Below are 25,957 nucleotides of genomic sequence, written 5' to 3'. Positions count from 1 at the left end.
AACAACAGATAAGCCTATCAACTGTAAAACCCACCACGATGACCACTTACTCTTTTTAATTGATGATAGGATCTCATACTAATAGTACAAGTGTTATATTCATTTTTCAATAATGTAGAAAATTAAAACCCACTTAATTTTTTCAACAACATCGCTGAAGTAATTTCAGACCCAAACACCAGCTATTTCAGGCTTAATGGCTTTCCTGATGGCAAATTTCTCCTGGAAAAAACCTAAAGAACAGCAGTTTCCACCATACTTTATCTTACTTTATTTCACAATAAGTAAATGATTTATTTTACCAGTAAGAAACAAAGGACCAGATGGTGCATGTTCCATCGATTTCCATTGACCACGTTGTTTAGGTGCTTCCAAGTAGTGTTTGACTCTTGAAGCAACAACTTCTTCTAGGAGCATGCAGACCTCCTGAAAGAGTAACCATTGGCCTATTTAGGTCTAAATTTACGTACATGCCCACAGACACACAGCAGAAATCAATAAAAAAAATCACTCCCTTTCACATGAAAAAAACATTATCTGCAATTAAGTGCTGAGGTATTACATAGAGGTGAAAAGAGCATAATTTAGGAAATGAATGGGAACAAAGCAGGGGGGAATCAAACAACTCTACTACAAAACAAGAGACAAAGTACATTATGAAATTCTCACTTGGCAGATGAAATACATTATGTTACCATACTAGCATTTTTTAATGGCAAATTAGTCTCATTTGTATGCAAAGTAGGAAAAAAAATACATGTTAAAAATGTATCATAACATTAGGTATTTAAGCAAAATATTAGTAAAAATCCTCCCAGGAATTGTCAACACATTATTTCTTTGCAAGAATCCTTATAGACCACAAGAGAGATTTTGTTTCAGTTCAGGATAATTTTGGGGGGGAAGACTCAGAGCTAATTAGGCCACAGCAACCTAATTTCACTAGTTCATTTTCATTTCTCTGCTCCTAAACAGAACCGTTCATGTCTTCCATATTTCCTTCAGCAAAGCACAATAAAACCCACATACAACTCAAGAACAACAAACCCTTCAGCCAGAATAACTATAGAAAAAAACTTGGAGTAAAAGCAAAATATTAATCTCTTGAATACCAGAATAAGTTTTCAGATTAATACATACACACATTTGAGACTTTTTCCCTCAGTATTTTCATTTTCCATTGTGCATAACTATGTATTCACAGAAATTATACTCTGTGGCACACAAAAATATCATTTTACCTTTTTACAGTGTTTGGACAATAGATGAAATAGTATTAGTACTATCTAAACTAAAATATCTTCTCTTGAAATTTACTTTTGATTAATATAGAAAGTATGCAGATCAACAAATTTTGAATGTACTCCTCTAAATGAAAGCAATGCACATATTGGTCAACCACAAACAAGATTTTCTCCTTACAGTAAGAAATAAGTTTTCCTTTCTGCTTGAAGAGTACAATTATAAAATACTATATGTACTTATTCTTCTGTTTAACTCATTAAAGTGATCTCATTACACATTCCTGCACTGGACTATGCATTCAGCTTAGAATGAAAAGATCTAGAAAGCAGCGGAAACGTAGCGTGCATTTGGTTCCTTCTGCAACAATAAAGATTAGCATGCACTTCCTTAATTTACATGGAAAATATTTTAGTTGTTATGCTTATGGAAATATTATTTAAATGGTTCTCCACAAAGAACTATACAAACCTATATTTAAGAAAGCATAAACATGAGCAGGCTTCAAGAGAATCATTTCTACGTTCTTTCCACTGCTAAAAAGAATTTGTAACTGACATCTAGATGCATATGGAGAGATCATAGCAATGATATTGAATAGAAATAAGTTTAATAAATGTTTCTTCAAGTACAAGGAAAAAACTTGGACTTTCTTATTCCAGGGGAAGAGAGAGAGGACTGAAAGGGCAGGGAAATTTGAAGGACAGAAAGACAGAAAAGCTCCTAAAATGCCTCAATTTGCATCTTGCAGCAATCTGAAGATGACTCTACATACAACACATGCGACAGCAGCGTGTAAACTTCAGTCTTTATAATCCCCAGCTAGACTACGTGTACTGTATTTTCTTACACCAGCCTCATGCTTACAGGCACTCCTTTAGTTCCCAGCCTGCTCTACGCAACTCATGCTCCAGCAGGAGCTGGCAGGCCAGCACTGCTCCATTTGCTACAAACAGCAGCCACTGAGTTTCATCCAGGATAAGCAGGGGATCAGCAGAAACCGTGTTTGTGTTACAAGGGGTCTAAGAGGCATCTGCTTTTCTCACAAACAAGCAAAGACGGCTGTACCACCATTAGCATTTTCCAGAATTTTTGGAAACAACAAAAATGTAGAAAACTGCTTGTGATGAATATGTAAAAGCTCTCATAAAAAAAAAAAAAATATGTAGGCGTAATTTGCCTATAATACCTTTCTGACATTTTTCTCCCCACTTTAACAAAAATTCTGCATAGGAAGGGAATTGTAAAGCTATTGGAATCACACTTCTTGGTTGTCAAAAATATGCAACCTTTGTACTTCACTCAAAATGTGCGGTCACAGAAATTTAATGAATGCTGCCCTGTCATGCCTCTTTATTAAATCAATCATGATCTAATTTCCTGAAATTCCTATCTTTTGTTTTGGCAGTCTTACAAAAAAGTCAGATAACCGGGACAGTAGAACTGGTTATAAATAGAAGGGGCAATGAGATTCATTTAGTCAGAAAAAAGAAGTCTAAAAGATTTCCCCTATGTTCTTCTTTCTGTGCTTACTAAAGCACACATCAGATGAACAACATGCTGTTAAATATTCTGCTTTCACTCCCTAAGGATATTAGTTTATTGTTTCCTGTAGTTTTATTTAAACGTATTACTTTGAGACATATGGGGATGCTCTGCAGTGACAAGTTAATTGTGCCATTATTAGGAAAGCTATCTGCTGAAAATTACCGTAACAGAGACTTGCGGGAAAGTCCACAGGCATTTCAAACATGTCCTGCATTCGTTTTCAATAGGGAACTTCTCAAGTTCCCACACAGACTGAAACAGGGGAAAACTCCCGCCAGTAACCCATCACAAGATTGTAGCAGAAACCACACAGAATCTGATGAAAGTTACATTCATAATTTTGCTGGTCACTGATGCACTGATTTTCCAAAATTTCATCTGTTGTCAGGACATACAAATGATACACTTAAATAAAGATTGGCAGTTTCTTTCATAAAATGCAATGGTTCTACTATTGTTTACCATGCATACTCATATTTTCTTGCACTCTCTAAATGCAACATCATTCACATGTCTTGGAACAAAAAAAACTCAATAGAAAGATTTCACCAACAAGCTCTGCAAAAATTATAACTGTCACAATTTGGTTCATATCACTCAGGATAATTTACAAACATCCATGAGAAATATGTTTTTAAAATCAAAGTTAAGTCAGAAGAATCAAAACAGCATGCCCTCATGCATGAATGCACACACAGAGTTTAAAAATTAACAGGCAAATTGAAAGTGGTCATTAGTGACCCAAAAAGCACATATGGTTGACTTAGGAGTCCCACAGCAACCATTGACAGTTAGGTATAACTAACAATATTCTCATAACACTGAAAAATACTGAGCAGTTCAAGCAATCCAACTTTTTCCCTGCAGCCACATGCTTTTGAAGTAGAATTGATATTTGTTGTACCTCTTTCTCATGATCTGAAAACCAGCTGGTGTCTTTACTGGAGCCTTGAGGCAAAATATGAACATCCACCAAAACAGCAAAGTTCCCACACTGGAAAAAAAAAAAAAAAAAAAAAAAAAAAAAGAAGAAAAAAAATGTTCAACTGTAGCTGCTAGGAAGCACATGTCGAGCAGACAAGGAGGTAAACAATCAGGTAAGCATATGCATCTGATTCAGAGATACAGCAGGCAGAACATAAAACTGGAAGATTATGAAGTACGGAATTACAAATTTACCATTGTTTGTGGGCTTAATGAGAAATAAGAGCACCAGACCTATCTTGGATAGCTCACTGAAAAGTTTAAATAAACACACCACTAGTACATGGAATTATCTTCTGCTGTCTATACACCACTAATTAAAATTTGCTTGAACTTAAGATTTACATGTGAAAAACTAGCTATTCCTTCACCAAACTCCCATCATTCTATTTCCTGAGAATTTAGTATCATTAGTTATCTAGTTTGCATTTTAAACTTATTAAGTCCTTAAAAAGTCAGCCTCTCTAGCAGTCTTTTCCTCTTTCCAAACTACTTAATGTAAAGAGCAGCAAGTTTGAAGAATCTGTGGTAACTACCTAATATTCCTTGACATCTCTCCTTTAGCCAATACTATACTTTGAATGGGCAAATGATAATAAGGCTAACCTATTAATAAACACTATATATAGTTGTTAGGATGATACAGGCTACATCCCAAGACGCATCAACTATTTCTGAAATTCTTTGATAGGCTTTAATTGAGGACAGTTTGACATAGGCGGTTTAATTATTTTCTTTCGTCAGTACACCAGTCATTACAATGACCATCTAATATAAGGAAGGGTGAACGGCACAAACACATCTCCTTAGTTCTGCTGTGCACTAACTCACCCCTAGCAAGAGAATATTGCACCACCACAGAGGTATGGTGCATTACAAGCTAATGCTTTCCCTTTCTTCTACTGTAATGCAGCACCAAATCTCTCTCAAACATCCTTTAACTAAACAACTTGCAAGGTAAAAGCCAATTTCATCATTCTGTTTTGGCTGCTTGTGCCGCACTTGTGATGCAATAAACTCACTCTTTGAGAAGACTGGACATGTGCAGTCATGGCAATTGCACATCCGAAATGTCTGATGGAATAGGAACAACATCCTGATTCCAGACAAATCTCAAACGTGTATGTACAATCCAGCGTCAGATTGGTCTCGTTTCAAGCGGACACTGCAGTGCACACTTCCTGTCCTAACTCTCTCCATGTTTGCTCTTCACTGCCAAACATCTGCAAACCCCACGCCAGAGTTCCAATTCCTAACAGAATTAGTTCTAGAAGCAGTATGATATATATTTTTATGCTATAGTTGTACATCACCTACAGTCCAAGACGTACATCTATATCATAGGCTTATGGTATAGCAGAAGTACAGTCTTTGAGAGTACCCTTACCTGTACAGTTAGTACAGACAAAGATTTAGCATCAATTTTATTAATCATGACAGCATATTTGGTAAATTAGAAATCCCTGGGTTTACAATACACTTAGATCTGTAAATTATCCATGAAGAGAAGTATTTAAATAATGATTTAAATATAATTAAAATACAATTCATGGCCAATATTGTATTGTAACTAGAATGCAAAAGTTTGGCAAACTATACAGGCATTGCGAAATAATTTTGAGAAACTTCTAAGTTACTTATAGGTATCAGTCACTGAAAGAGCAGAATGCTTTGATCTATTTTATCAAAAGGCTTCTCTTTCCTCCAGAGAACCAAGAATTACCAGATGGCTGCAACAGCAAACCTCTCCGAGCTTTAAACTGATGACAAAATATCTCTCAAAAATCTCTGGTGAATCATTAGTCAGCTCCAGCAAACTTTTCAGTTGACTACTGAACTTCAAAGTTAGCAGACACTGCATATTATAAAGAGAAAGCCCGTAAATTATTCATGATTCAGCATTTGTAGCAACAAACAAGTATTTGATACTTCAAGAAAATGCAAATTATCAAACGCTACATGTTAACTTGCATCATTTGCTATTGACTATAAAAACTTTTTATATAGAGAGAGAGATGCAAAGTATAGACCTGTTTTTCAAGGAGACATAACATTCGTAATTATTTCCTTTTGAATGGCAATATTTGTTTCATTCACCAATCTTGAAACAACTGGAAAAAAGAAATTAGGGAACCGCATTTGAAACTATATAATGGAACAGTTCAAAATTATCTTGAAAATATTATGAACAGACTAAACTTTTGTAGTACTTAAAAGAAAAACAGTTACAGATGAATAAGACGTAAATCCTTGTAATAGACAAGCTTTCCCAATGGAAGATATCTACCCCTCTGAGTTTTGGAGCACTCTTCTTGTAGACAGCATACCTGGAACTGTTTCAACACCCAAAAGCCAACAGTTTTGCCACTCAATTAGAATAGCTTTGGGACAGGACACAAGGAAGAATAACTGTCACAGACAAAGAGGAATATGGGGAGTAAGAGAATATAAACACAGATCTTTCTGGGTCCCATTACCTCCTATTTTTTGTAAGTCCTGAACATGATAGAAGCAACAGCCCACACGCAGGCTCCTTTGCACTCTGAAATTCTACATTACGTTGTATACCCTACACCTGTATTTATACTTTATACGCCTTCACATGACACAGCTTTATGTATGATATTTATATATGTATTTATATATGTATGATATTTACACTAAACAGCTTGATACAGCTTTGGCTGCTCCAGCAGCAAAGGAGGAGCTCTCTGTACAGATTAAATTCCAACACAAATAACTGTGGGGAACAGAGGGAAGTGGAACAAAAATGTACACTGTTTATACTAACAGTGTTGATGATCTTAAAGAAGTTTCTAAATAATTTATTTTTATTCTGAAGACGCAATTCCTGAAAATGCTAGCTTTTATTTTAGAGGAAATGAAGCGTTTCCAGCCATTATGGCTGCATGAAGCAACTCGTGACTCCTAAGTACTGTAACTGAAAGGCAAACATAACAAACAGAAATTTTAAATTCTATGTTTTCAAGCTCAATCTCAAAATTTGCACTGGAAATGTTTTCTAGAGGTGCAATTGTCAAAACTGAAACCCAAACGCCTGACTTGAAAGGAAAAGTTTTTGTCAAGAATCAAAAGAAAAACATTTCACATAAAAATTGAAGACAGAAACAGATGCACCCATTTGATATCCTCCATAATTGTAGAATTCAAAACCTCTTCATTTTTACAAGCGTCTTTTTAATGTTAACGTACTTACTGTAACAGTCTAATAACATTCACTGTGTTATTAAACAAAAGGCTTTAAGTGATCTCAGAATGCTGTTCGTGTATTGTTGTACAGTAATGGCATCTAATTCAGTACATATTTTCAGGAATCAAACTGTTTATACAAATACATCAAGCACTCCATAGATTCTGCAAATGGAAAAGATAACCAGACATGTAACATAAACAGAATGAACACCAACACAAAGTGGTAAGTCAGTCAAGGAATGTCATTTGCTCATAACCTGTCAAACCCTTGGCCCAGGATAAGCACGTATTAGATGGTGGATTATTATCTCAAATCCCCTGATGAGTAGATAAACCCAAACAAATACTTTTTATTGCTATACTCATTTTTACAATCAGGAGGCTCCTATATGCGTATTCTCAGTTCTTTAAACTGCATCACTTCAAACAGTGTAGAAATAGTCATTATAAACAAAAATATTTGGCATGCTGGGGATAAGCATGGGGAGTTTGTATTCAGTTACATCATTCCAAATATGCTGTATCATTAAACCAGACAAGACTGGAGAGCCAGCCTCCCAAGACACATATTAGCGTTTCCCATTTCTGTGATTATTCTGCGGATACGGGCTGTAGGGTCAGAATTAATTGAAGCTTAGCTGAAAAGGAAACATGATAGTTTGGCTAGCTTTCAGGGGCGGGTAGGAAGGAGGCGAGCTGCAACTGTCACATACGCTTTTGCTCTCCAGGATAGCTGCAAACATAGGTGACACCATCAGCCTAATAGTAGTAGTTAGCTTGAAGTTTGAAGTCTCTGCTTCAGATCGGAATGGTCTTTGTCATACCAAAAGCTTGGGAAGTTTGTTATATTAATTGGTCTACAGGAAGACAATACCTTTCTCTATAAGCCTTGCTTTGTTTATAATCAATTTTAAAGGTGATTTGAAACACGTTCCCTAGTTCCACTGGGAGAGAAGCACACCCTACACTGTAAAAATTTAGTTCCCCAGGCTAAGCATACAGGGACTGTTTCTTTCTGTTACCTCTGCCCTGAAAGGTGTGATATTTAGTTGCAGTGATGTTATTCCACTCTCAGATGACATCAATAGTTAAAAAAAGTAGACTAGATCCTGATAACCACTCAAAAATGTCATGATGCCGAAAAGGGCTTCCAAAGATATAACTGACAGGAAGCATCATCAGTCTCCAGGTGGCAAAAGCATGGCTAAGAGATTTTGTGGAGAAGAAAAAAAAAAAAAAAAAAGAAAAAAAGCACATGTGAAATATCTTCTCTTAAATGAACAGGAAAATTTTAATATATCCCAACCTTTCCAAGTTCTTTCTAAAATCAGTAAATGTTCTAATTATGCAAGTTCAAACATCTACAGCATTAAGTATAATTATGTATTGTCATTAGCCTGTGCCAATTGCATTATGACTATATATATATACACACACGCACACTTTTTCCAGGCTTTTTAGAAGCAACAGTTCTCTTCTTTTACCTTTCTGACCCCAAAGAAAATTATTTGTCTTCTTTTTGTTTATACATTTAGCACCAATGATTTTCAATATTTTGTGTTTTTCTTTTCTACAGGCAAAAATCATTTAAAGCAAGTGAGCGTACAGCACAGGAGATATATTTGTTATTATACAAAATTAATTTACTTTTCATTTACTAGCATGACTAAGAATGCTATGATTAGAGGTAATACACAGTTTCCTAAACTGCAGGACACACTTTTCAAGTGCTCAAACACCTCAACCTGCATAAATACATGGCTCAGGACAGCTATTTATGCCACCACCACTGCCGATGGCTATATGGGAGCAAAGGAAGTTTGGTGACACCTGACATCATACATTTCTCATTCATTTAAGAAGTACATAAGTTATAATTTGATTTGTACATAGCTTTTCCATGTATTTTTGCAGAGTCTCCAGGGTTTGTTTTTTGGAGGCTTTTTGTCCTATGAAAAATATAAAAGAGGGAGGATTGAAAAAAAGGACAGAATTTTTTTTCACCCTACAGTCAAGTTGCAAAGAAATAGGGCCTCTCTAATTACTGTCCAAAGCAAGGTGGTTTTTCAACTTTGAATTTCAGCAGAGCGTTTAGAAAACAACAGGGATTGGTTTTACTGCCTTGAGATTAATCAGGTCACCTGACAAGAAGAACTGGTGATTATAAAAGGATTTTTCACCAGCTGATTCAGAAACAGTGCAGAACAGACCCAAGAGAAGGCTCCAGAAGAAGGCACAAGCAGGAACCCTGAAGGAATGATCCAAATCCATTCTTCAGAATGGTCAAGCATTAAGAAGCAAAAGTCAGAGGGTGTGGGGGGAATTCCAATTTTGACCTTTTGTCTTTTCTGGATGAGAACTGCTTGGTTCTAGAACTTTTGAAAATCTTGTACTTTGTTATAAATATTGCATGACTCTGAGGAGATGACTTGTAACCCAAACCCATCCTCAATGCTGAGCCATTCACTATATTATCACAGAATTCACAGCTGCTCGTACTAGATGCAAAATGGGACTAAAGGATCTTAAATCACAAAAATGGGACAAGATGGAAGATGCGCACAACTAGAAGAGCTACTAGAAATTCGTACCCACAGACTGAGCTCTGCTGTGTTTCAGAAAACTTTATGGCATCTGGGCTGTATATTACAGTTTCACAACTTTCCAGCAAACAACCAGGCTGCCCTTTGGAAGTCTCAAATAGGATTCTATTTTATTTGCCAGTCATAAAAAAGTTGTGACAAATAGCTGGTCTTGTTAGAGAAGGGTTATAGCCATCAGCTGACATCATCTAGACCTTTTTAGTCCCGTTTTCAAAAAATCTATGAGATCACTCTGCAAGAGTGAAAAGGGAGCAGCAGATCAGCAGTAATGGTGTAGGGTGCAGCTTTTATAAGCTGAATATGAGTTATATCTAAGTAATCTTCTGCAAGTGGTTGGCTTGCTTTTTTTAGTAGTATAGTTTGTCTGAGAAATTCCTAAAGGGAGGAGTGTTCAATTTTCTGGTGTTTTAGTCAAATGAAAGAAGTAGTACCTGAAAATTCAACCAATGAGCTATAGGAGCATTAAGATCACTCAGTGGTTCCCATGCCCAGCAAAGAGGTCCAATCATTGAACAAGCCTTTAGAACAAATTTTTGTGAAAAGTGATCTGAGAATACAAGAAACTAGAATACAACATATCAAGGCAATATGTTAGACTCTCAGAAGATGCAGATAAACAGGATATTAAATGTAAGAAATGATGGGAAAAGGAAAACAAGACATATGCGTGAATGATTCAACCCCTAGGAAAATGTAAAGAAATCTAAGTAGTTTCAAATCTGATGGAGCTGTGTATGATAGTGCAGACTTTCAAATTAAGGACTATACTGTTGTTGAACCACATAATTGTGAGGCAACCACCCAAATCAACAGATTAAAATAAATTAATCAAGACAACCGCTTCAAGAGCACTCCAAGTATCTGCCGTGGTAAAGGATCTGCATGGTTTTTAGCAACGTAAGAATGCTTCAGTGCAAACAGAGCCCTTCAGTTCATCACCCACAGTCAGGCTAAGCAGTAATTACTTAATCTAAACATCTGAGCTGCTCTAGGAGAACTGCTTTATCAGGTACAATGTTGAAAAAGAGGCCTAAATTGCATGCGAGAATTAAGCTTAATTTAGGTTGTCAATCTATGCTGGTCTGGTTCCAATTCCGTAGGAGGTTTTGTAGCCTACATATTGAAAGGAGCCATGTAGCTGGAGCTCAAACAATTGCAAAAGGCAAGTTTTCCCCCAGGGCAAAGTCTCTAAGTAACACTGCAATCTCAACATTGTTTTGAAAGGATATATACCATGTCCCTGCCTGTGTCAGAACTGATTCAGAAAAACAGAAATAGCACAGTATTTGTTCAAGATAATAGAAAGATAATTGGAGAGTCTAACAAGATGCTTTCACCCTTTTGTTGTAAAATATTATTATAAAAACTATGGTATCTTTAAAATCATAGCTAGCAAGCCATGAAGAAATACTAATCTCTGCAGCAACCTGCATTTATGACACTTTGGGTTGGGGAGGGTGAGAGGCCATATTAACTGGATAGCTGAACATACTTGCAGGCTATTTAAATGTAGTTAATTCTTAATTATAAATTTTAAGGACATTTCTTGGGGCTTGGACACACCAAAAGAGTGCCACAGGATAACACATTTATTGTGTATCACCTGATTTTTGTAAGTGGGTGCAGATAAAGATTAGTTACCTTACCTAGCTCTCACCCTAAGCTATCAACAAAAAAAAGTTTGGTATTATGAAAGTGACTCATGATGAGAAGAACGGCCTCACCACTGCTGTACTAAACTGGAATTTGGGATGTCCTCTGTGGTTCCAAAAAGTCAGTGCTAGGATTTAGTTTCTTACTCAGGTGGAAAGACAAAGGAACCAGTATGCATGCAGTACAAAAAGCTCCACACACCCGAATCATTCATTTTGCAATGACCAGATTCTACAGTAATAGGTATCATCATAGTAAGTACCGAGAACTGGTAACCCTAACAACGATCGTTAATTTCTGCACTGGAGATCAGAGAAGTACCTAGTTCACTATCGGCTTCTTTAATACTTCCTTAAAGTAACTAAATTGAATTTCAAATTTAGCTATTTCTAACTTTCACAGGTCTAGCAATTGGTTAAAACAACTAGAATGATTAGAGGGTCAGAATACATAAAAGGGCTTGCTTAAAAGTCCTGCTAAGAAACAGCAGGGATGACTAAAGTTTCCAACAAACCTAAAAATCACAAACAGTAAAGTGACAATATAATTTTCTAAAGAAATTACACCCAGTAATAAAAGGGCTTCAGGGCCTTTTTCAGACCTTTAACTTGTTAAAAAATTTTTGCAGGTTTTTACATACATGCTCTACATGCTGTATTTTAATATTAATAAGCCAAACTTTAAAGTATAAACAAAAGATCACCAAGTATGTATTGGCAAGCTGCTGATGTATTTGTTAAGCATGTGAAAAGCAGAACCATACAGGACGGCTAAGGAGCTTAGTAACATACCACTTGACTATATGTGTTTCTGCATATGCTAGTCATGACTAGAAAATTAAGTGCAATAAGAATCAATGTAAAAAGACACCACCCTCAGTATCTTTTGACTCTGTTGGAGGAAATAAATCCAGCCATTGGACAGCATGAAAACATAATTTACAAAATTCTCATAAGGTGAAGAAGAGATAAACCACAATGAATGTTTGGTAAGGTAATGTGCACATTACTAAGATGAAAGGAGCAGCAGTTCTCAAGCGTATGATGCATCCAGTAACATATTTCTTGGGTTTATTGTACACCAGCTGCAGGGATGGGCCGACTTCCTTCTCACAAAAACAGAACAGGGAAGTGAGGGCAGATCCCACGCAGGAAATTGTTCCACGTTCCCCGACTTTGCAAATATTTCACAAAGCCTCCAATTCCTTTTTATACTAAGAGACAAGGTCTCACCTGCCCTGAAGTTTACTTCCTTCCCTTCCTCTCATGAAGATGTTACCTACCGCAGTATGCAGCTACTGAAGTGGGAAGCAGAAGGCAACAGAAAACCAAACCAAACATCTGCAGTCCATGTTTCAACATAAAATATTTGCAGATGTTAAATCTTTATGCCAAAATAATTTAAAAGATTAAAGATACATTGATTACACATGCTCAAACTTTAAGACAAATACATAAAAGCAAAAGTATTTTTTATTTGCAAAAAAAGGACTAGCAAGCCAAATTTCTTAATACTGTTAAATTCGCTTAAGTGGCTGAAATGTTACATTTTCCGAGTGCATAAAACAAGTGCTTTTTAACTCTGCATTTTAACTAATTTGTCTTTGAAACAAAGCTAAGCCAGGTGAGTTTCAGAACTGCATGAAAGCTTTTTCAGAAATAACATAAGAAAAAAGTGATTCACTTCCGAAAAATGCATATTACAAAAGTGACACCCTTTGGACAAAATCTTTCTATTAAATGGGAGCATATTTAGTCAACATAAAGCAGAGGAAAGCTCAACAAAATAATCAATGCTTTATCTACAAAGGTACAAGGGAAGAAACAGATGAACTTTTCAAGTGAAAAAGTGATGCTCTAAATCTTACTTCTGAAGAAGCAGATTCAAATGGATGGAGAATACATTGTATTTCAAAATGGAAACAGATCAGCAAAAACCTCAGGAATTACCAGCTGGAAAGCAAAGGAATCTTTTTTTTTTTTTTAATGTCCAAGGGAAAAAAATTGTTTTCATGTGGCATTGAACAGAGTATATAATAAATAGACTGTGCATAAATAAAAAGAAAAATGTATACAAAAGGAATAGGAACAACTGATTTATAAAAACAGGCATAATATTAACACAGTTGAACACTGAAGAGTTAGCTGCAAGCAAGAACAAGTTGTGAAATACACCACTGATTCCTGGTGGAGGTGTTTGTCACTAGAAAGGCTGCTTAGACTAAAAATTTAACCTGCTAAGGAAGCCATTTCGCCATTTGTCTGTCCTTGCCCATTCTGCCTCCATCTTACTTCTTCCAGAGGTTACTGCTTCCAGAATGACCAGGTACAACTGTCCCCTAACTAAACCAGGTTTGATACAACATCTGTTTTAAAACGCATACTAAAAACTACTGAGTTTGATAGAAATAAATAGGGAGCGACTATTCATACATCTCTCCTAGCAAACTTAAGTGGTAATCTCTGGTAGGAGAATAGGGCAATGAAAAGCAGGTGGTGGATGACTAGACCCTAACTTAAATCAGGGGCAGCTGAAAAAGTACACCTGACTGTCCCAACATCAGGCCTTCAGGAGGCACCCAGTACCACATCACCCACCTGTAAGGAGAGCTGGTGTGTACAGCATTAGATCATACACGTTAATCAGTATTTACATGCACCTAGCAGGCATATCAAAAATTGGTAACAAAAAAAAGTGAATCCTTCTGCAACTATTCCTCTTTCTACAACACAGTTTCTCAGGTTGGGGGGGGTGGGGAGCATCCCTACTATTTTTTTTTCTAAAGATTTGTAAAACACAGTTAATCAACTCAAGTCTTTCCCACTAGGGGAAAAGCAAATCCAAACTAAGTGTGATTGTTTTTAACATGAAAACAAACATTGAATGGAGACAGAAACAAACTGTATACTTTACACAAGTATAGTTTAATCTCTAACTGGGTTTGTCAGTTTCTGTAATTCTTTTTCACACTAAGTGCATTGATAGGTATTATATTCACATGTGGTCAATCAAGTAATGAAAACCCAAGGGAAAACACTTGGTTTTAATACAACACACGGACAGTATGGGTAACACATTGCTCATTTTCACCTATTATGAAGTATTATAGAAACAACATGCTCTCAAGATTTCAGAGAAATTCTCTTTTAAAGCTGGAGGGGGTGAAGGCAAGAAAGACCAATTTATTCTCAAAAAACATTTATCTGCTTCACTGAGATCAAAAAAAGCTGTTGCCTCAAAGAAGAAAGGACCTAATTTTAGTAATGTTGAAAAGGACTATCAGTACCTAGGATTTCAACTGATATTTGGGAATGCATTTAGAAAAAGTTGAAGCTTTAAATTTCAAATCCAATTTTTTCAGATTTCCCATGGATTATGTTACTAACTGGGAATATGTGGGAAATATGTCCCACAATTATGTTTATAAAAGTTCCAGTGATAATTAGCAGCAATCCTAACACACGTGGAAAACATTAAAAATCACTGAAAATGATAAATAGTGTTGATTTTATGTAACAAAATGTATGCTTTAAATACATGAAAAGTTCTATTGGGTCGATCCAAAGGTCCACAGTATTCTCTGACAGCAACTAGTAGTAGATGTCTGAAGGAAAAGATTAAAAAAGGTAAGCAAGTAATGATACTTTCCTTAGCAGACGTATTAGACATTCGGCAACGTGAGATTCCAGAGCTTTATATCCCATAGGCTGTATCTGTATTTAGAAGTCATCAGTGATTGTTTTCTCCCAGAATTTGTTCAACTGGTTTATAAAACTATGTGAATTTTTGCATCTACAATATCCTGTGGCAAGCAGTCCCACAAACCAATCGGACACGCATGAGGAATCATATCTTCTAGTTCATTTCAAATCATCATGTTGGTTTAATTAACTACCCTTGGTTGTTTAAATTAGAACAGTCATTTCTTATTTATCTCTTCCCATCATCCATAATTTAATAGACCACTATAAGTCCCTACCTATCCACCCACGTCCAGAGCTTTCTCTCTTCCAGGCCAAAATGTGTTAAATTGTTCCTTACACTGAAGAAGTTCCATACCTCTCACGAATTCTCTTAGTTCCCCTAGGGAGAACTGTAAGCACACACAGTGTTTAAAAAGTAGATGTGCCCTCAGTTTGTACCATGGCACAGTGATGGTATTACTTGTGTTTTCTTTATTCTGTTCCTACTAATTCCCCAAATTGACTTTGCTTTTTTAAATGCTGCTGTGAATTGAGCTGATGCTTTCAGAAAATATTACAAACTTTAAAAAGTCATTCCCGTGTGGTGGTCCTGTGTTCAGGACCCATCATTTACATCTTAAGTTTGAAGCTGTTCTCCCGCAACCCTACATGCATCACATTTACCTATTCATCTGTCATTTAATTGTACAGTCACTCAATACTCTGAGATTTTTTGCAATACTTCATAAGCTTTTGTTATTCAGCTCCCTTCTCAGGTCATTTACAAATACAAACAGTGTCTGCCCCAGAGTTCCCTGTTCGACTCCAGTATTGCCTCCATCCACTTTCATCCTTTAGCCAGGTAATCTATGCAAGGACCTTCTTTTCCAGCTCACTTAAAAGGACTTTGGTGAGGCATCTTGTCAATCACTTCTGGAGAATCTAAATGGGTTACAGCAACCAGATTTCCCTGTTCCTTAAACTCGCCAGTTCCTGTAAAGGAGCCAGAAGGCTGTGATGCATGACTTCTCTTCACAATGGGTGTTTTGACTTATTCCCAATGTACTACACAAATCTGTATATCCATTCATTCTGCCTTAATGGAGTTTGTGCTAATTTGCCTGCTACAGATTAACATCTAAATCTGTTAGACATTGATCTGACAACTTACTAGTCCTATCATACAAGGCACTCTCAAATACATGGAACTAAGGCAGTTCAAAAAGAAAAGATCTGCCAAATTTATTATTCACACATACGCTAAAATCTGGCTTTCTGCATACTCATTCCAGTGCAGAGTACAAAGCAACTAAAACAGACAACTATATTAAAACCCATTGTTTCTTTTGCAGCTAAGAACACTATGAAACTGGAAAATTAGTTTTCAAAGTTACTGTGGCTCTTTCAAAAATTTCAGCTTTTTTAACGACATCTTAGTAAATAGCAAAACTCTACAAAAGCATCTTAGTACACTCTCCCGTTCTGTGCAAATACCGAGAGAATCTGCTCAAGCTAGTGCTTTCTCCCTCAGGAGACTAATTCTGTTTCACTTGACTCCCAGATTCCCCCCATACTGAACCAAACTACTGAAAAAACATTCCACCTTCTGTACATAAGATGATAATCTTGTGTAAAACAGCCCCTTAACATTTATTTTTATAATTTTCTAGCCAAAAATACACAAATTTCTACATTTATCAGATTCTTTTTCTCCTTGCTCTATCAGTAAGCCTATCACAAAAAAAAAAAAAAAAAAAAAAAAAAAAAAAAAAAAAAAAGATTGCCATAAGTCTAGTAGCATTTCATGACATTTTCGATGAATTTAGGTTCATCATTCAAGACTTTCTCTATGCCTGCCAAGGTCACAATTCCTCCTTAATGCATCTTCTAAACAGGTGAGTGCTATAGTAAAACTGACAGAAGAAAGCAACTCAGTTAAGTAAGGTATGCCATCTAATAGCAAGTCACTAAGTTGTCACCTAGCGGAATTAAATCTTGCTTAATTGCAATGCTTACGTCTATCCAGCAATATGTTAAAATGGAAAACTTTAACTGAATTACTTAGCATGTCTGCAGTACACCTGAATTTCCATAACCTGTATCTACCTTCTTAGGGGTAAAGAAATACAGTGTACACGCAACAAACATCCCTACCTGCTGCATTGCAATTTGATGTTCATAATCAGCAGTAACAAGACAACCATCACAGTCAACTGCTTCATATCCCACAAGGGGTAAATAATTTTCATCAGTTTCAATTTCACTCCTCTGAAAAATGAAATTGAGAGTGATACAGCATTTTGCATTAATAAAGGCAGTACATTTTTCTTTAAAAAAAGTCAACGATCAGTTGCCAGAGCTGTAAAAACTAGGCCCAGTTTACACTACGTGCCAACAAAAACAACTGTTTCTTAACTTGCTAGTCCTTTTAATTTATTACTATATCAAGGAGATATAACTCAAATTTGTAATCAACAAAAAAATTATTATTGGTGCATCAGCATAAGAGAAGACTTTTTCCTCTGCTTGCTGAAGTACAGTTCTGGTCTATATCACTCTCAGTTCCCAAGCCTCTTTCCACCTCTCCTTATCTCGGTCTTCATTTTCCCACTGTCAAAGCCTGTTTTTCCAGGAAGGAAAGTTATGGTAAAGATGAGGAATATTGTTCAGCACCTCTTTGCCCTTTGGCACTGCTATCAAACACTGGGATTTTATCTGCCACATTAGCAGAGATCTTACAAAAAACACATTCCTTTTTGTATAATGTACATGGTGGTCACTCAAACAATAACCAGTAACAGATGTCTGAAGTGAGGAGAATGGACTATTTAAATAGAACTTTATAAATTCTGATGATACTTTCCCAGATTTGAAACCTTGACACTTAATTTATAACTATCAGTATGGCCATATACTTTCCTTTGTGTGTTTATTTCTAGTTCCAACCTTGGTAAGTATACTGTGTCCATCATGCTTCAAGTTTCACTATGACCTTGCAGATAATCTTACCCTCAACTTGCATTCATTTAATACTGTAAAGATAGTGATAAAAAAAAAAAAAAAAAAAAGAAAAAAAAGAAAAAAAGAAAAACCCTTTGCAAAGAATCCAATACCCAAATAAGGAATTCTGACAGGGGATATGAACTTAAATGCTTACATAAAATTACTGGTCACATTCAGTACCCTGCAATGACCAACTGGAAAAGTTTTTCTTTCAAAGGAAACACAGAAGTATGAAAGAAACGTAACCTGCTAGAGTCTTTTCCACTGAATTTTCAATGTTAGAAGATTTGTATTTAGGTCTGCTTAGGGATTTTTTTTTTTTTTTAAAAGCACTCTCACTCAATGTGCATGGGAAATTAAAGTAACTCCTCTAAATATCCTTACAGTTTAGTGATACAAGAAAGCGTTGGAGGTTTTAGAAGAAAATTCTCCATGAATCAACACATGTAAACCACATCTACCAAAAGTGCTTTTACTTGTATAGAAACAGTAGAACTAAAGATCAATTTGGCATAATACAGAAGCAGTTTAAGACTACAGTCTTTATAACACTGAATTATGTTTCATTACCTTGTTTTCACAATCCCTTTTAATAAATAAAGATTCCTATATATCTTTTTGGTTACAGCTTCTTAACAAAAAAGTAATTTTTTTTAAAAAACGTCATTAAAAAAGTCCATCTCAGCTACAGAAACAAAGGATACCAACAATAGTAGCAGCAATGGAAAAAGAATAGATTTTAAAAGACAAGGTCAAATTCTGCCATTATAACATCTCTGCATAGATGCGGAAAAGATTTACAGACACAGACTTAGAGATAATTTGTTGTACTTGAGGAGAAAATATATCCTTCAGGATCTTTAAACTTGCCAATATGTAAAAACAAGCAAATCCCTGTAGAAGTTTCACATTCCTGATTAAATTTTTAAAAAAGACGAACAACGTGAATAATAAACCCAGAAATCATGCAAATCTAACATTTTAAAGCTTTGCAATCAGTTTCAATAGCATAAATCCACTTGCATTTTGCTTAAGACATTCAGCCATGAATTTCAGGGTCATTTTTAGGAAATACGCTTCCCCTTTATTCTAAAGGCAGTGCAACAGTAGTATCCTGTGTGGTTTTACCCTCTGTGGGCAGTAGATAAACATATCTATGAAGCATTCTTCCAATAGACAGATGATATTACAGGCCAGAAAGTTTCTTTTCTTCCTGTCACAATATTCACCTGTACCCATGTTATTGGAAACCCACAAACTTCAAAAAGATAGGCTGACAAGATGGAAAGGCCTCTTTGTACTCCACAATAACATTTCTGATACAACATAAAGCCATGCCTACCAGTAGTCAGAAATTTTATATTGAAATACATGATGATAGATGCTACTAATAGAATGTGTTTTCCTTGGTTTAAAAAAGCTACAGGGGGGTGTGTGTGTGTGTCTGTGTGTGTGTGAAAATCGGAGGAGCAAAACTGAAGGATGAATTCTCACGTGCTGGAAAAAGTCACCTACCAAAGACAACGGCTGATAAGACTATGCCAACTAAGGGTTTTCAACAACATCTGCAAAGCTAGACCGCTGTGGCTGAGTTTTCACTTCCTACATGTCTGCATCTTTTTAAACAGCCAACACAGGACAGAGTACACTTTATAAATTAAGTAAAAAACCCTAATTTTTTTTCCATGGATTTCAACAGAAAAAACCCACCTACATTACAGATTGAGAGGGAATTACCCCTTCAAAAGCAGCATCTCATTTTTTAATTAAAGAAAATTTATAGTAAGCTAGCCTCACAACTGTCTTTGTTAAAAGGAATGAAGAAACAGAGATGACAGCATGTGACAGATTACAGTTCCTGGATGTCAGGAACACAGAGTACTACAGAGACAGGAAGAAGCGAACGCACTGTCCATTTTATCTGATTCACATTAATAAGAGCAAGACAAAAAAAAAAAACAACTTTGCTTTAACATGTCCAAGAATGTTAAGCTTCATTATACTTTGATATAGCCATGTATTTATATCTTTATATTATTTTTTGCTTGAACTTAGTAACAAAGGTCCACTCAGAGCTTTTTAAAAAGACAGAAAGACAAGCATTTGTATATAGCAAACACAGCAAAAATACATGTTATTAATCAACTAATAAGATCTACTACATTGTTAAGGGACACAGTTAAATGAAGAAGAAATATTTCCTAACATGTTTGACACCAAGAATGAATTTATATGATCTAGTGTAAAGCAATTAACATCAAAGAGAACACTAGAGACCAGAGTGTATAAACATTTTGATTCATTAATATTAATGATTATCACATGATAAAAGTGCTAGATCCTCCAAATCTTGCTGGCTTAAAAGTTTTTCAATATGGGCTTCAACCTGCCTTCATTAGGTTGAAGATTACTCTGAAACAGTTACACTAAAAATCAATAGATAAAAAGTCATCAGATGTAACAAAAGTTACATCTTCTTGAAATTATACAATAGGTCACGAATAGCTGAATAAGCATGACTAGCAAAAGAAAAGTTATTAATTAATAGTATTCAGTGAAAAGTCTTTCAGAGACCAAAATTTTTTATTTCATGCTTCAGAAAAACAATGAAAAATAACAACCTAGAAAAAAAATCTGCAATTTTATCAACCAAGCATTTTTGAAACTTTCAAACAAATATACAAATATTTAAAAGCCACTGAAAGATATACAAGCTTTTTAGATAAAATGTTAGATCTTTTATTTAACTGTAGATGACAAAAACATAATAAAATCAAAATAAAAACATCTATTCATAGATATTTTCTGTATGAAAAGGGGTTTGATTTGTTTTTTATAGTAGCAGTGTCTTTCTGTACTGGGGATGTGGAGATTACCCAAATTTATTTTATCCTCCATTAACTGATTACAAGTAGGAAGAGCTAGGAGATAAATAAGTGTTCAAGAACAGCTCTGACCTTTCTAACAAAGTCTTGAAAAATGGACTCCTGGAATAGCTTACTATATTCCAGTTAAGTACACCTTTAAAGACTTGCTCCTGAAAGAATATCACACTGAAATGACTTTTATTTTTTTTCAGCCTTACACATATGCTGTTCATAAGAAAAACGGACACAATGAAGCAGTGGTATACTAAAAACGCAATCACAATATACTACAGGAAGACTTCAAAAAAGGCCAAGGACATCACACACACTCCTAGATGACTGCAGGTAGATTTGTTAAGTTAAACACTTTCTGAACACGACCTTGGTAAGGCCAGGCGGAAAACTGATTACGGAAAATCTGCCATATGGTGACACGTTGACTCCCACGGGGAAATTAGCAGGATTGGAAGCACCACAGAAGTCTCTGCCATTTGAACCAATGCAATTAACCTACAGTAAAGCCATCATCCTTTCTTTGGATTAGTACTGGAGAAGGATAAAACATTTTGCAACTTTGTTTCGCTTCAGGGGCCTCAGGTTCTCCTTCCAGGGCACAAAGGAGAGCACAGACTACAAAGCTGACAATTGTGCCCATCATCCCCCCAAAATGACATTTTCCGGCATCTGGGTATTTCTAATCTCTTCCCTATTTCACAATGCCAAAACCAGTCTTTTGAACAATTAATCTTGCCACTCAAGGTTTTCCATCAATTTGAATATTGTTTAGTACTCCTAATCCTTATCTCATTATCGAGCCATTACCAGTTCCTGGCTTACTCCCCCTGTTCCATACTTTGGAAAAAGAAAGAGCAAGGAGGAGACTACTGCCCTGTTCCTAACCTTGTCCCCATTGAGCCTCTCCGTTCAGCTTTCTGTTTGACACTACCTGCACATCCCTGCTCCGGTGCTGACGTCCACCAGTCATTTTCTCCTCATTCCCTCTCCACTGCCCTCCTAAGAGTCCGTCCCTGTTCCTCGCCCAAACTACTGAATCCCTGTAGCCCATTCTCATGCCAGCCACCCCCAGTCTCTACCCCTAAATAATAAGGATCTTCGGCAGGTTTGGGGTTGTTTGCCTTTTGTTTGAGTTTTGTTTTGTTTAAGTAAGTCATCCCACCCTTTCTCTTTACTTTCCAATTAGACAGACTCCATCTTCACAATTCTAATCTCCAGTCCATCAGGGACCACTAAGGGCATGGAAGAGTTACTCTCAGTAGAGAGTTTTCTTAACTAAAAATTTAATCTACTGAATAAATATAAACTGAAATTCCCAGATGTGCATAATTTGGTGGGGAAATTTCCAAACCAATGGCAAAGGACTCATCACAAAACTCAACTTACAATTACGGTCGCTTCTAAGGTCTGTGATTTATTACCATTCAAAAGACTACAATACATAGCTGGTAGGTATGTCCAAAATCTACCATTTGCAGGGAAAAAACAAGTAAAAAATTAACTGTTTTTAATATGTGTATTAATATATACATTAATATAGAAACATGTTATAAACACTATACAATATGTATACATGTTGAAGAGGCCAAACATGTTGTTAGTTGACACTGAGGGGGGGAAACAAACAGAAAAAACCTAAACCAAAATGGTTAGGAACAGTTTTAAAGGAGCTCCTTTACTATGCCCTAACATGCAGACAGAAGATGATCTACTGGTTCTGGAAAAAATATTCTGTTCCAATTACCGTACTAAACAAAGTGTTTGCACACAATTCACATATTTAGTTAAATATTTTAAATCTTGGAGAACAAAACTGTTATCAAGAATTTAGTTTTAACTAACAGATAAAGATCATTTGCTGCCTTTGTAATTTAGATTTATAATTTTTCCACCAAAGGAAATGAAGCTGGGCCAGATAGCTGAACAGGAATGATGAAATACATTGATTCTCTTTGTTCATATGCTGTTTGGAAGAATGGAATGTTTGGTTTTTACCAGGCAGAAGATTAATTCAAATTCTAGCACTTACAAAACATCTGGTTTGAGTGGTACCCAGTAATGGTAACAGAATTTAAGCAAAAAGCATGTAAGTCTTAACAATGAAAAAACAGATCTACAAACTGAAAGCTTTACTAACCTCCTATAGTAATAGTGACACATTTATTAAATACTTTGCAATAGTGACTTTAAAACTACAGGTTTGCCTTTTAAGAGTTTCATACAATAGTTTATTCTATCAGCTGACTACTCCTAAAATTGAATTTCCCCCCAATAATTTAACTCATCCATATTACAATTCTGTCTATATTTTGCAAGATTTTTGAAGTGGCGGTCCTACTGATTGGTATGCATTCTAACCATGCTGTTATTTTTATCTCTTAAATTAAATATTTGTAGGAAAACAAATACTTTAGATTTGTACAAACTTGTAAGAAAAGCTTAGGTGAAATATTTTAACAAAGTGCCCCTGAGATCACAGAATTAATTAACGGCAACCTTCTCAGGAGCAGTGGAGAGTTTTAGTTAGTGATTATACAGTCTACTTCCAAGTAAACAAAAAAATCCTTACCAAAGTTCTGTAGGTATGCCTAGTAAGTTTTAAGGTTTCAGGTTTTTTGTTACCCGTAAAACCATAAAGCTATGCTGAAACTAAATTAATAAATATAGTAATAGACTTAGAGAACAGAGATAAAAGACCCTGTATAAAACCAGGTATTTATTATTTGACTAGACATGATGTCCATAAAAATGCTTCTATGCCATCTTACTCTTACTAGCGCCATACTATAAACAAATGAAGAACAGTCTATCAGAACTTGTAGTCTTCACAATTCTTTGTGAAGAAGATATGGCGCTTAGATAGTACTGCACGACCACTGCACTTGCAGTTCCCAATGGTAATAAGAATGCTGAAAACGCACATTAATTATAAAAAAATATACAAAAAAAATCCTAGCTATGTTGAAGCCATGCCAGGTCTCACGATAATCGAGGCCTGAGAGAGATGTACATTCCTGTCTCTACAGCTAAATTCATGACGAATAGGATTTACAGAGTCTTATTTAATGTATTGAACCTGTGCCTACTAACATCAAACAGGTATAAGAACAGTATTTATGAAACTTATTGATCCAATGTCCCTTTAAAGAGCCCAAAGCCAGCTAGAAAAAAAATAATCCTTGGTTTTACTAAAACCAGAGCGATGATGCAAAATAATTCTTTGATCTATTGTCTATTTGAAAGTACTAAGCTAAATGCAGACACTAATTGCTGACAAATCCCAGTAGTAAACAAACCAGTTTCACGTTTTACATATTATCAAGAGGCTACAGAATTAATGGTTACAGCCAAAGAAATGTTGACACAGTTGCAAATTGAGCCTTAACATGCTGATCATGTTAAAATACTGCACAAGAAATATTTTTCCACTTTGTAAAAAACCAGACTGTTTACATGCGTAAGTGGCTAAAGAGACCATGTTGTCTGTGTGTGGTCTTAACATTTCAGTATCATAACCATGAATATAAAGAGAAGCAGCATGAAATAGTCTATTGTACTTACAATGAATGCCAGACTGCCAATATTAGAGGCATTAAGATTTACGTTTCTTGAAATGAGCATTACCACACCTCCTTTTATAAAAGTAAATAATAAATATTGAAAAATTGAAAATTAAAAAGTTGGAAAATGCTTTTCTAAATGTAAACAGAGGACTTATTTCAGGAAAGTGAATTTTCCTTCCCTTTACATTGTTTAGACAGGAAAATTATGTGGGAAAAAAAATCAAGAAATTAAAAATAACAAACATTGTCATCATTAAAACCCAAGACATTCTGAAACTATGGTAACTTCACTCATATTCTCTTAGCATTTAAGAAGCATTAAATGATTCAAATTCTTATTACAACTATTATACCACAGATCTAGTACATTATTGTCTTAAATCTCTAATTTTTAGCTGCTGATTTGTAGCAAAACTTTGCTGCCAAAAAAAAAAAAAAAAAAAAATCACAGCAAATTTTTCCTGTAAATTGCTGTTGCTAATTTTCTTAGAAATTACTGGAAAGTCTTCTGCAACTACCGGTAACTTTTTTTTTTTTTTAAAATAAAAAACAAAGCCCTACTGATCTCCTGGTTTACTGAGGAGAACACTGCGAAACCATTAGGGAAAAGAAGATGCAAGCTATCTGCAACACAGGGAGATCAATTAGTAGCTCTACCATTCACACACTTAGATCTAAAGACTGCCATAGCCAAAGGGTATCAAAGTGTCCCATCTTCCTATTCTATGTCTAGCAATACAACATACAATTTTAAAAGGCAAGTATGCAGTATAAATCAAAATACTTTCTTCAACCGCTCAAAGAATTCTCAGTATTTTTCCACACTAATTGAGATTTCCATCATCTTTCCACCATCTATCTGTGAACCCCACTACCCACAGCTGAAATTTCTAAGACCTCACTGAAAAAAAGACAGATTGAAAGTACAAGGTTGTTATCAAGAATGTGGGTGTAAAAAGGTCAGAAACAGATTTCTGGTTCCATTTGCCTCCTCCCCCCCACCCCGTTCACTTGCATATGTGGGAAGGTGAAGGGGGAAGGAGAAATTGCCTATTAAGTTTTCAATATGCTCATACCATATTGATATTTTTAACGTGTGCATGGAAAGCAAGGTCCTTTCTCTAAAATGACAGGATTAAAGTTAGAAGAGAAAAATTCAGCGATATAACAGATGAACAGAATTAACACTGTGGGACCATTCTAATTCCATTTGGGACACACATGTCTCGTGAGGTTGCATTTCTGTTCCACGAGCATTTAAGAAAAATAAACTTGTCGCCAAAAGTCTTTAAAAGTATACTTCCCAAATTAGAGAAATGATCAAGAAGTCATTAGAAGAGCAATACATATGAAGGGTAATTCCCTATAAAAACAAACAGTAAATGACCCTTGAAAGGGGTTCTCCTGAGTTTCCTCAAAGGAAGGAGCATGGCTCTGTAACCAGGCGGAACTGAAGTGAACTCGCACCGCTTGCCATCACTCCGTCTTTGCAGAGGGGGCCCAGTTAGCTAAACCGTACCAGGGAGGAAGAAACCGAGCAGCACGGCTCGGTCCCCCCGCCCGCCCGCCCGGAGGGCAGCAGG

The 25,957-nt window shown here is 35.8% G+C and overlaps 1 protein-coding gene across 7 annotated transcripts in view; it reads right to left on the bottom strand.

Moving 5' to 3' along the window:
• Positions 1-25,957, bottom strand: part of LOC104133005 (SLX4 interacting protein) — a 77,401-nt gene that overhangs the window by 34,947 nt on the left and 16,497 nt on the right. For 2 of the 7 annotated variants that reach the window (XM_035901730.1, XM_035901731.1), the window contains exons 4-6: positions 4,797-4,848; positions 3,695-3,784; positions 303-426 (exon numbers count right to left, since the gene is read on the bottom strand). In XM_035901730.1, coding sequence (XP_035757623.1) covers positions 303-426; positions 3,695-3,784; positions 4,797-4,826 — 244 coding nt within the window. In that variant the 5' untranslated portion in view covers positions 4,827-4,848. Of the gene's footprint in view, positions 1-302; positions 427-3,694; positions 3,785-4,796; positions 4,849-25,957 lie in introns of those variants that run through there. The other 5 variants (XM_035901734.1, XM_035901735.1, XM_035901733.1 and 2 more) reach the window with 4 other exon arrangements.

The sequence above is a fragment of the Egretta garzetta genome, unplaced genomic scaffold (genome assembly GCF_000687185.1).
Source record: "Egretta garzetta isolate BGI_Z169 unplaced genomic scaffold, ASM68718v1 scaffold419, whole genome shotgun sequence".
Taxonomy (NCBI): domain Eukaryota; kingdom Metazoa; phylum Chordata; class Aves; order Pelecaniformes; family Ardeidae; genus Egretta; species Egretta garzetta.
The sequence above is the reverse complement of the archived record's forward strand: the minus strand, read 5'-3'. Positions and strand labels throughout refer to the sequence as shown.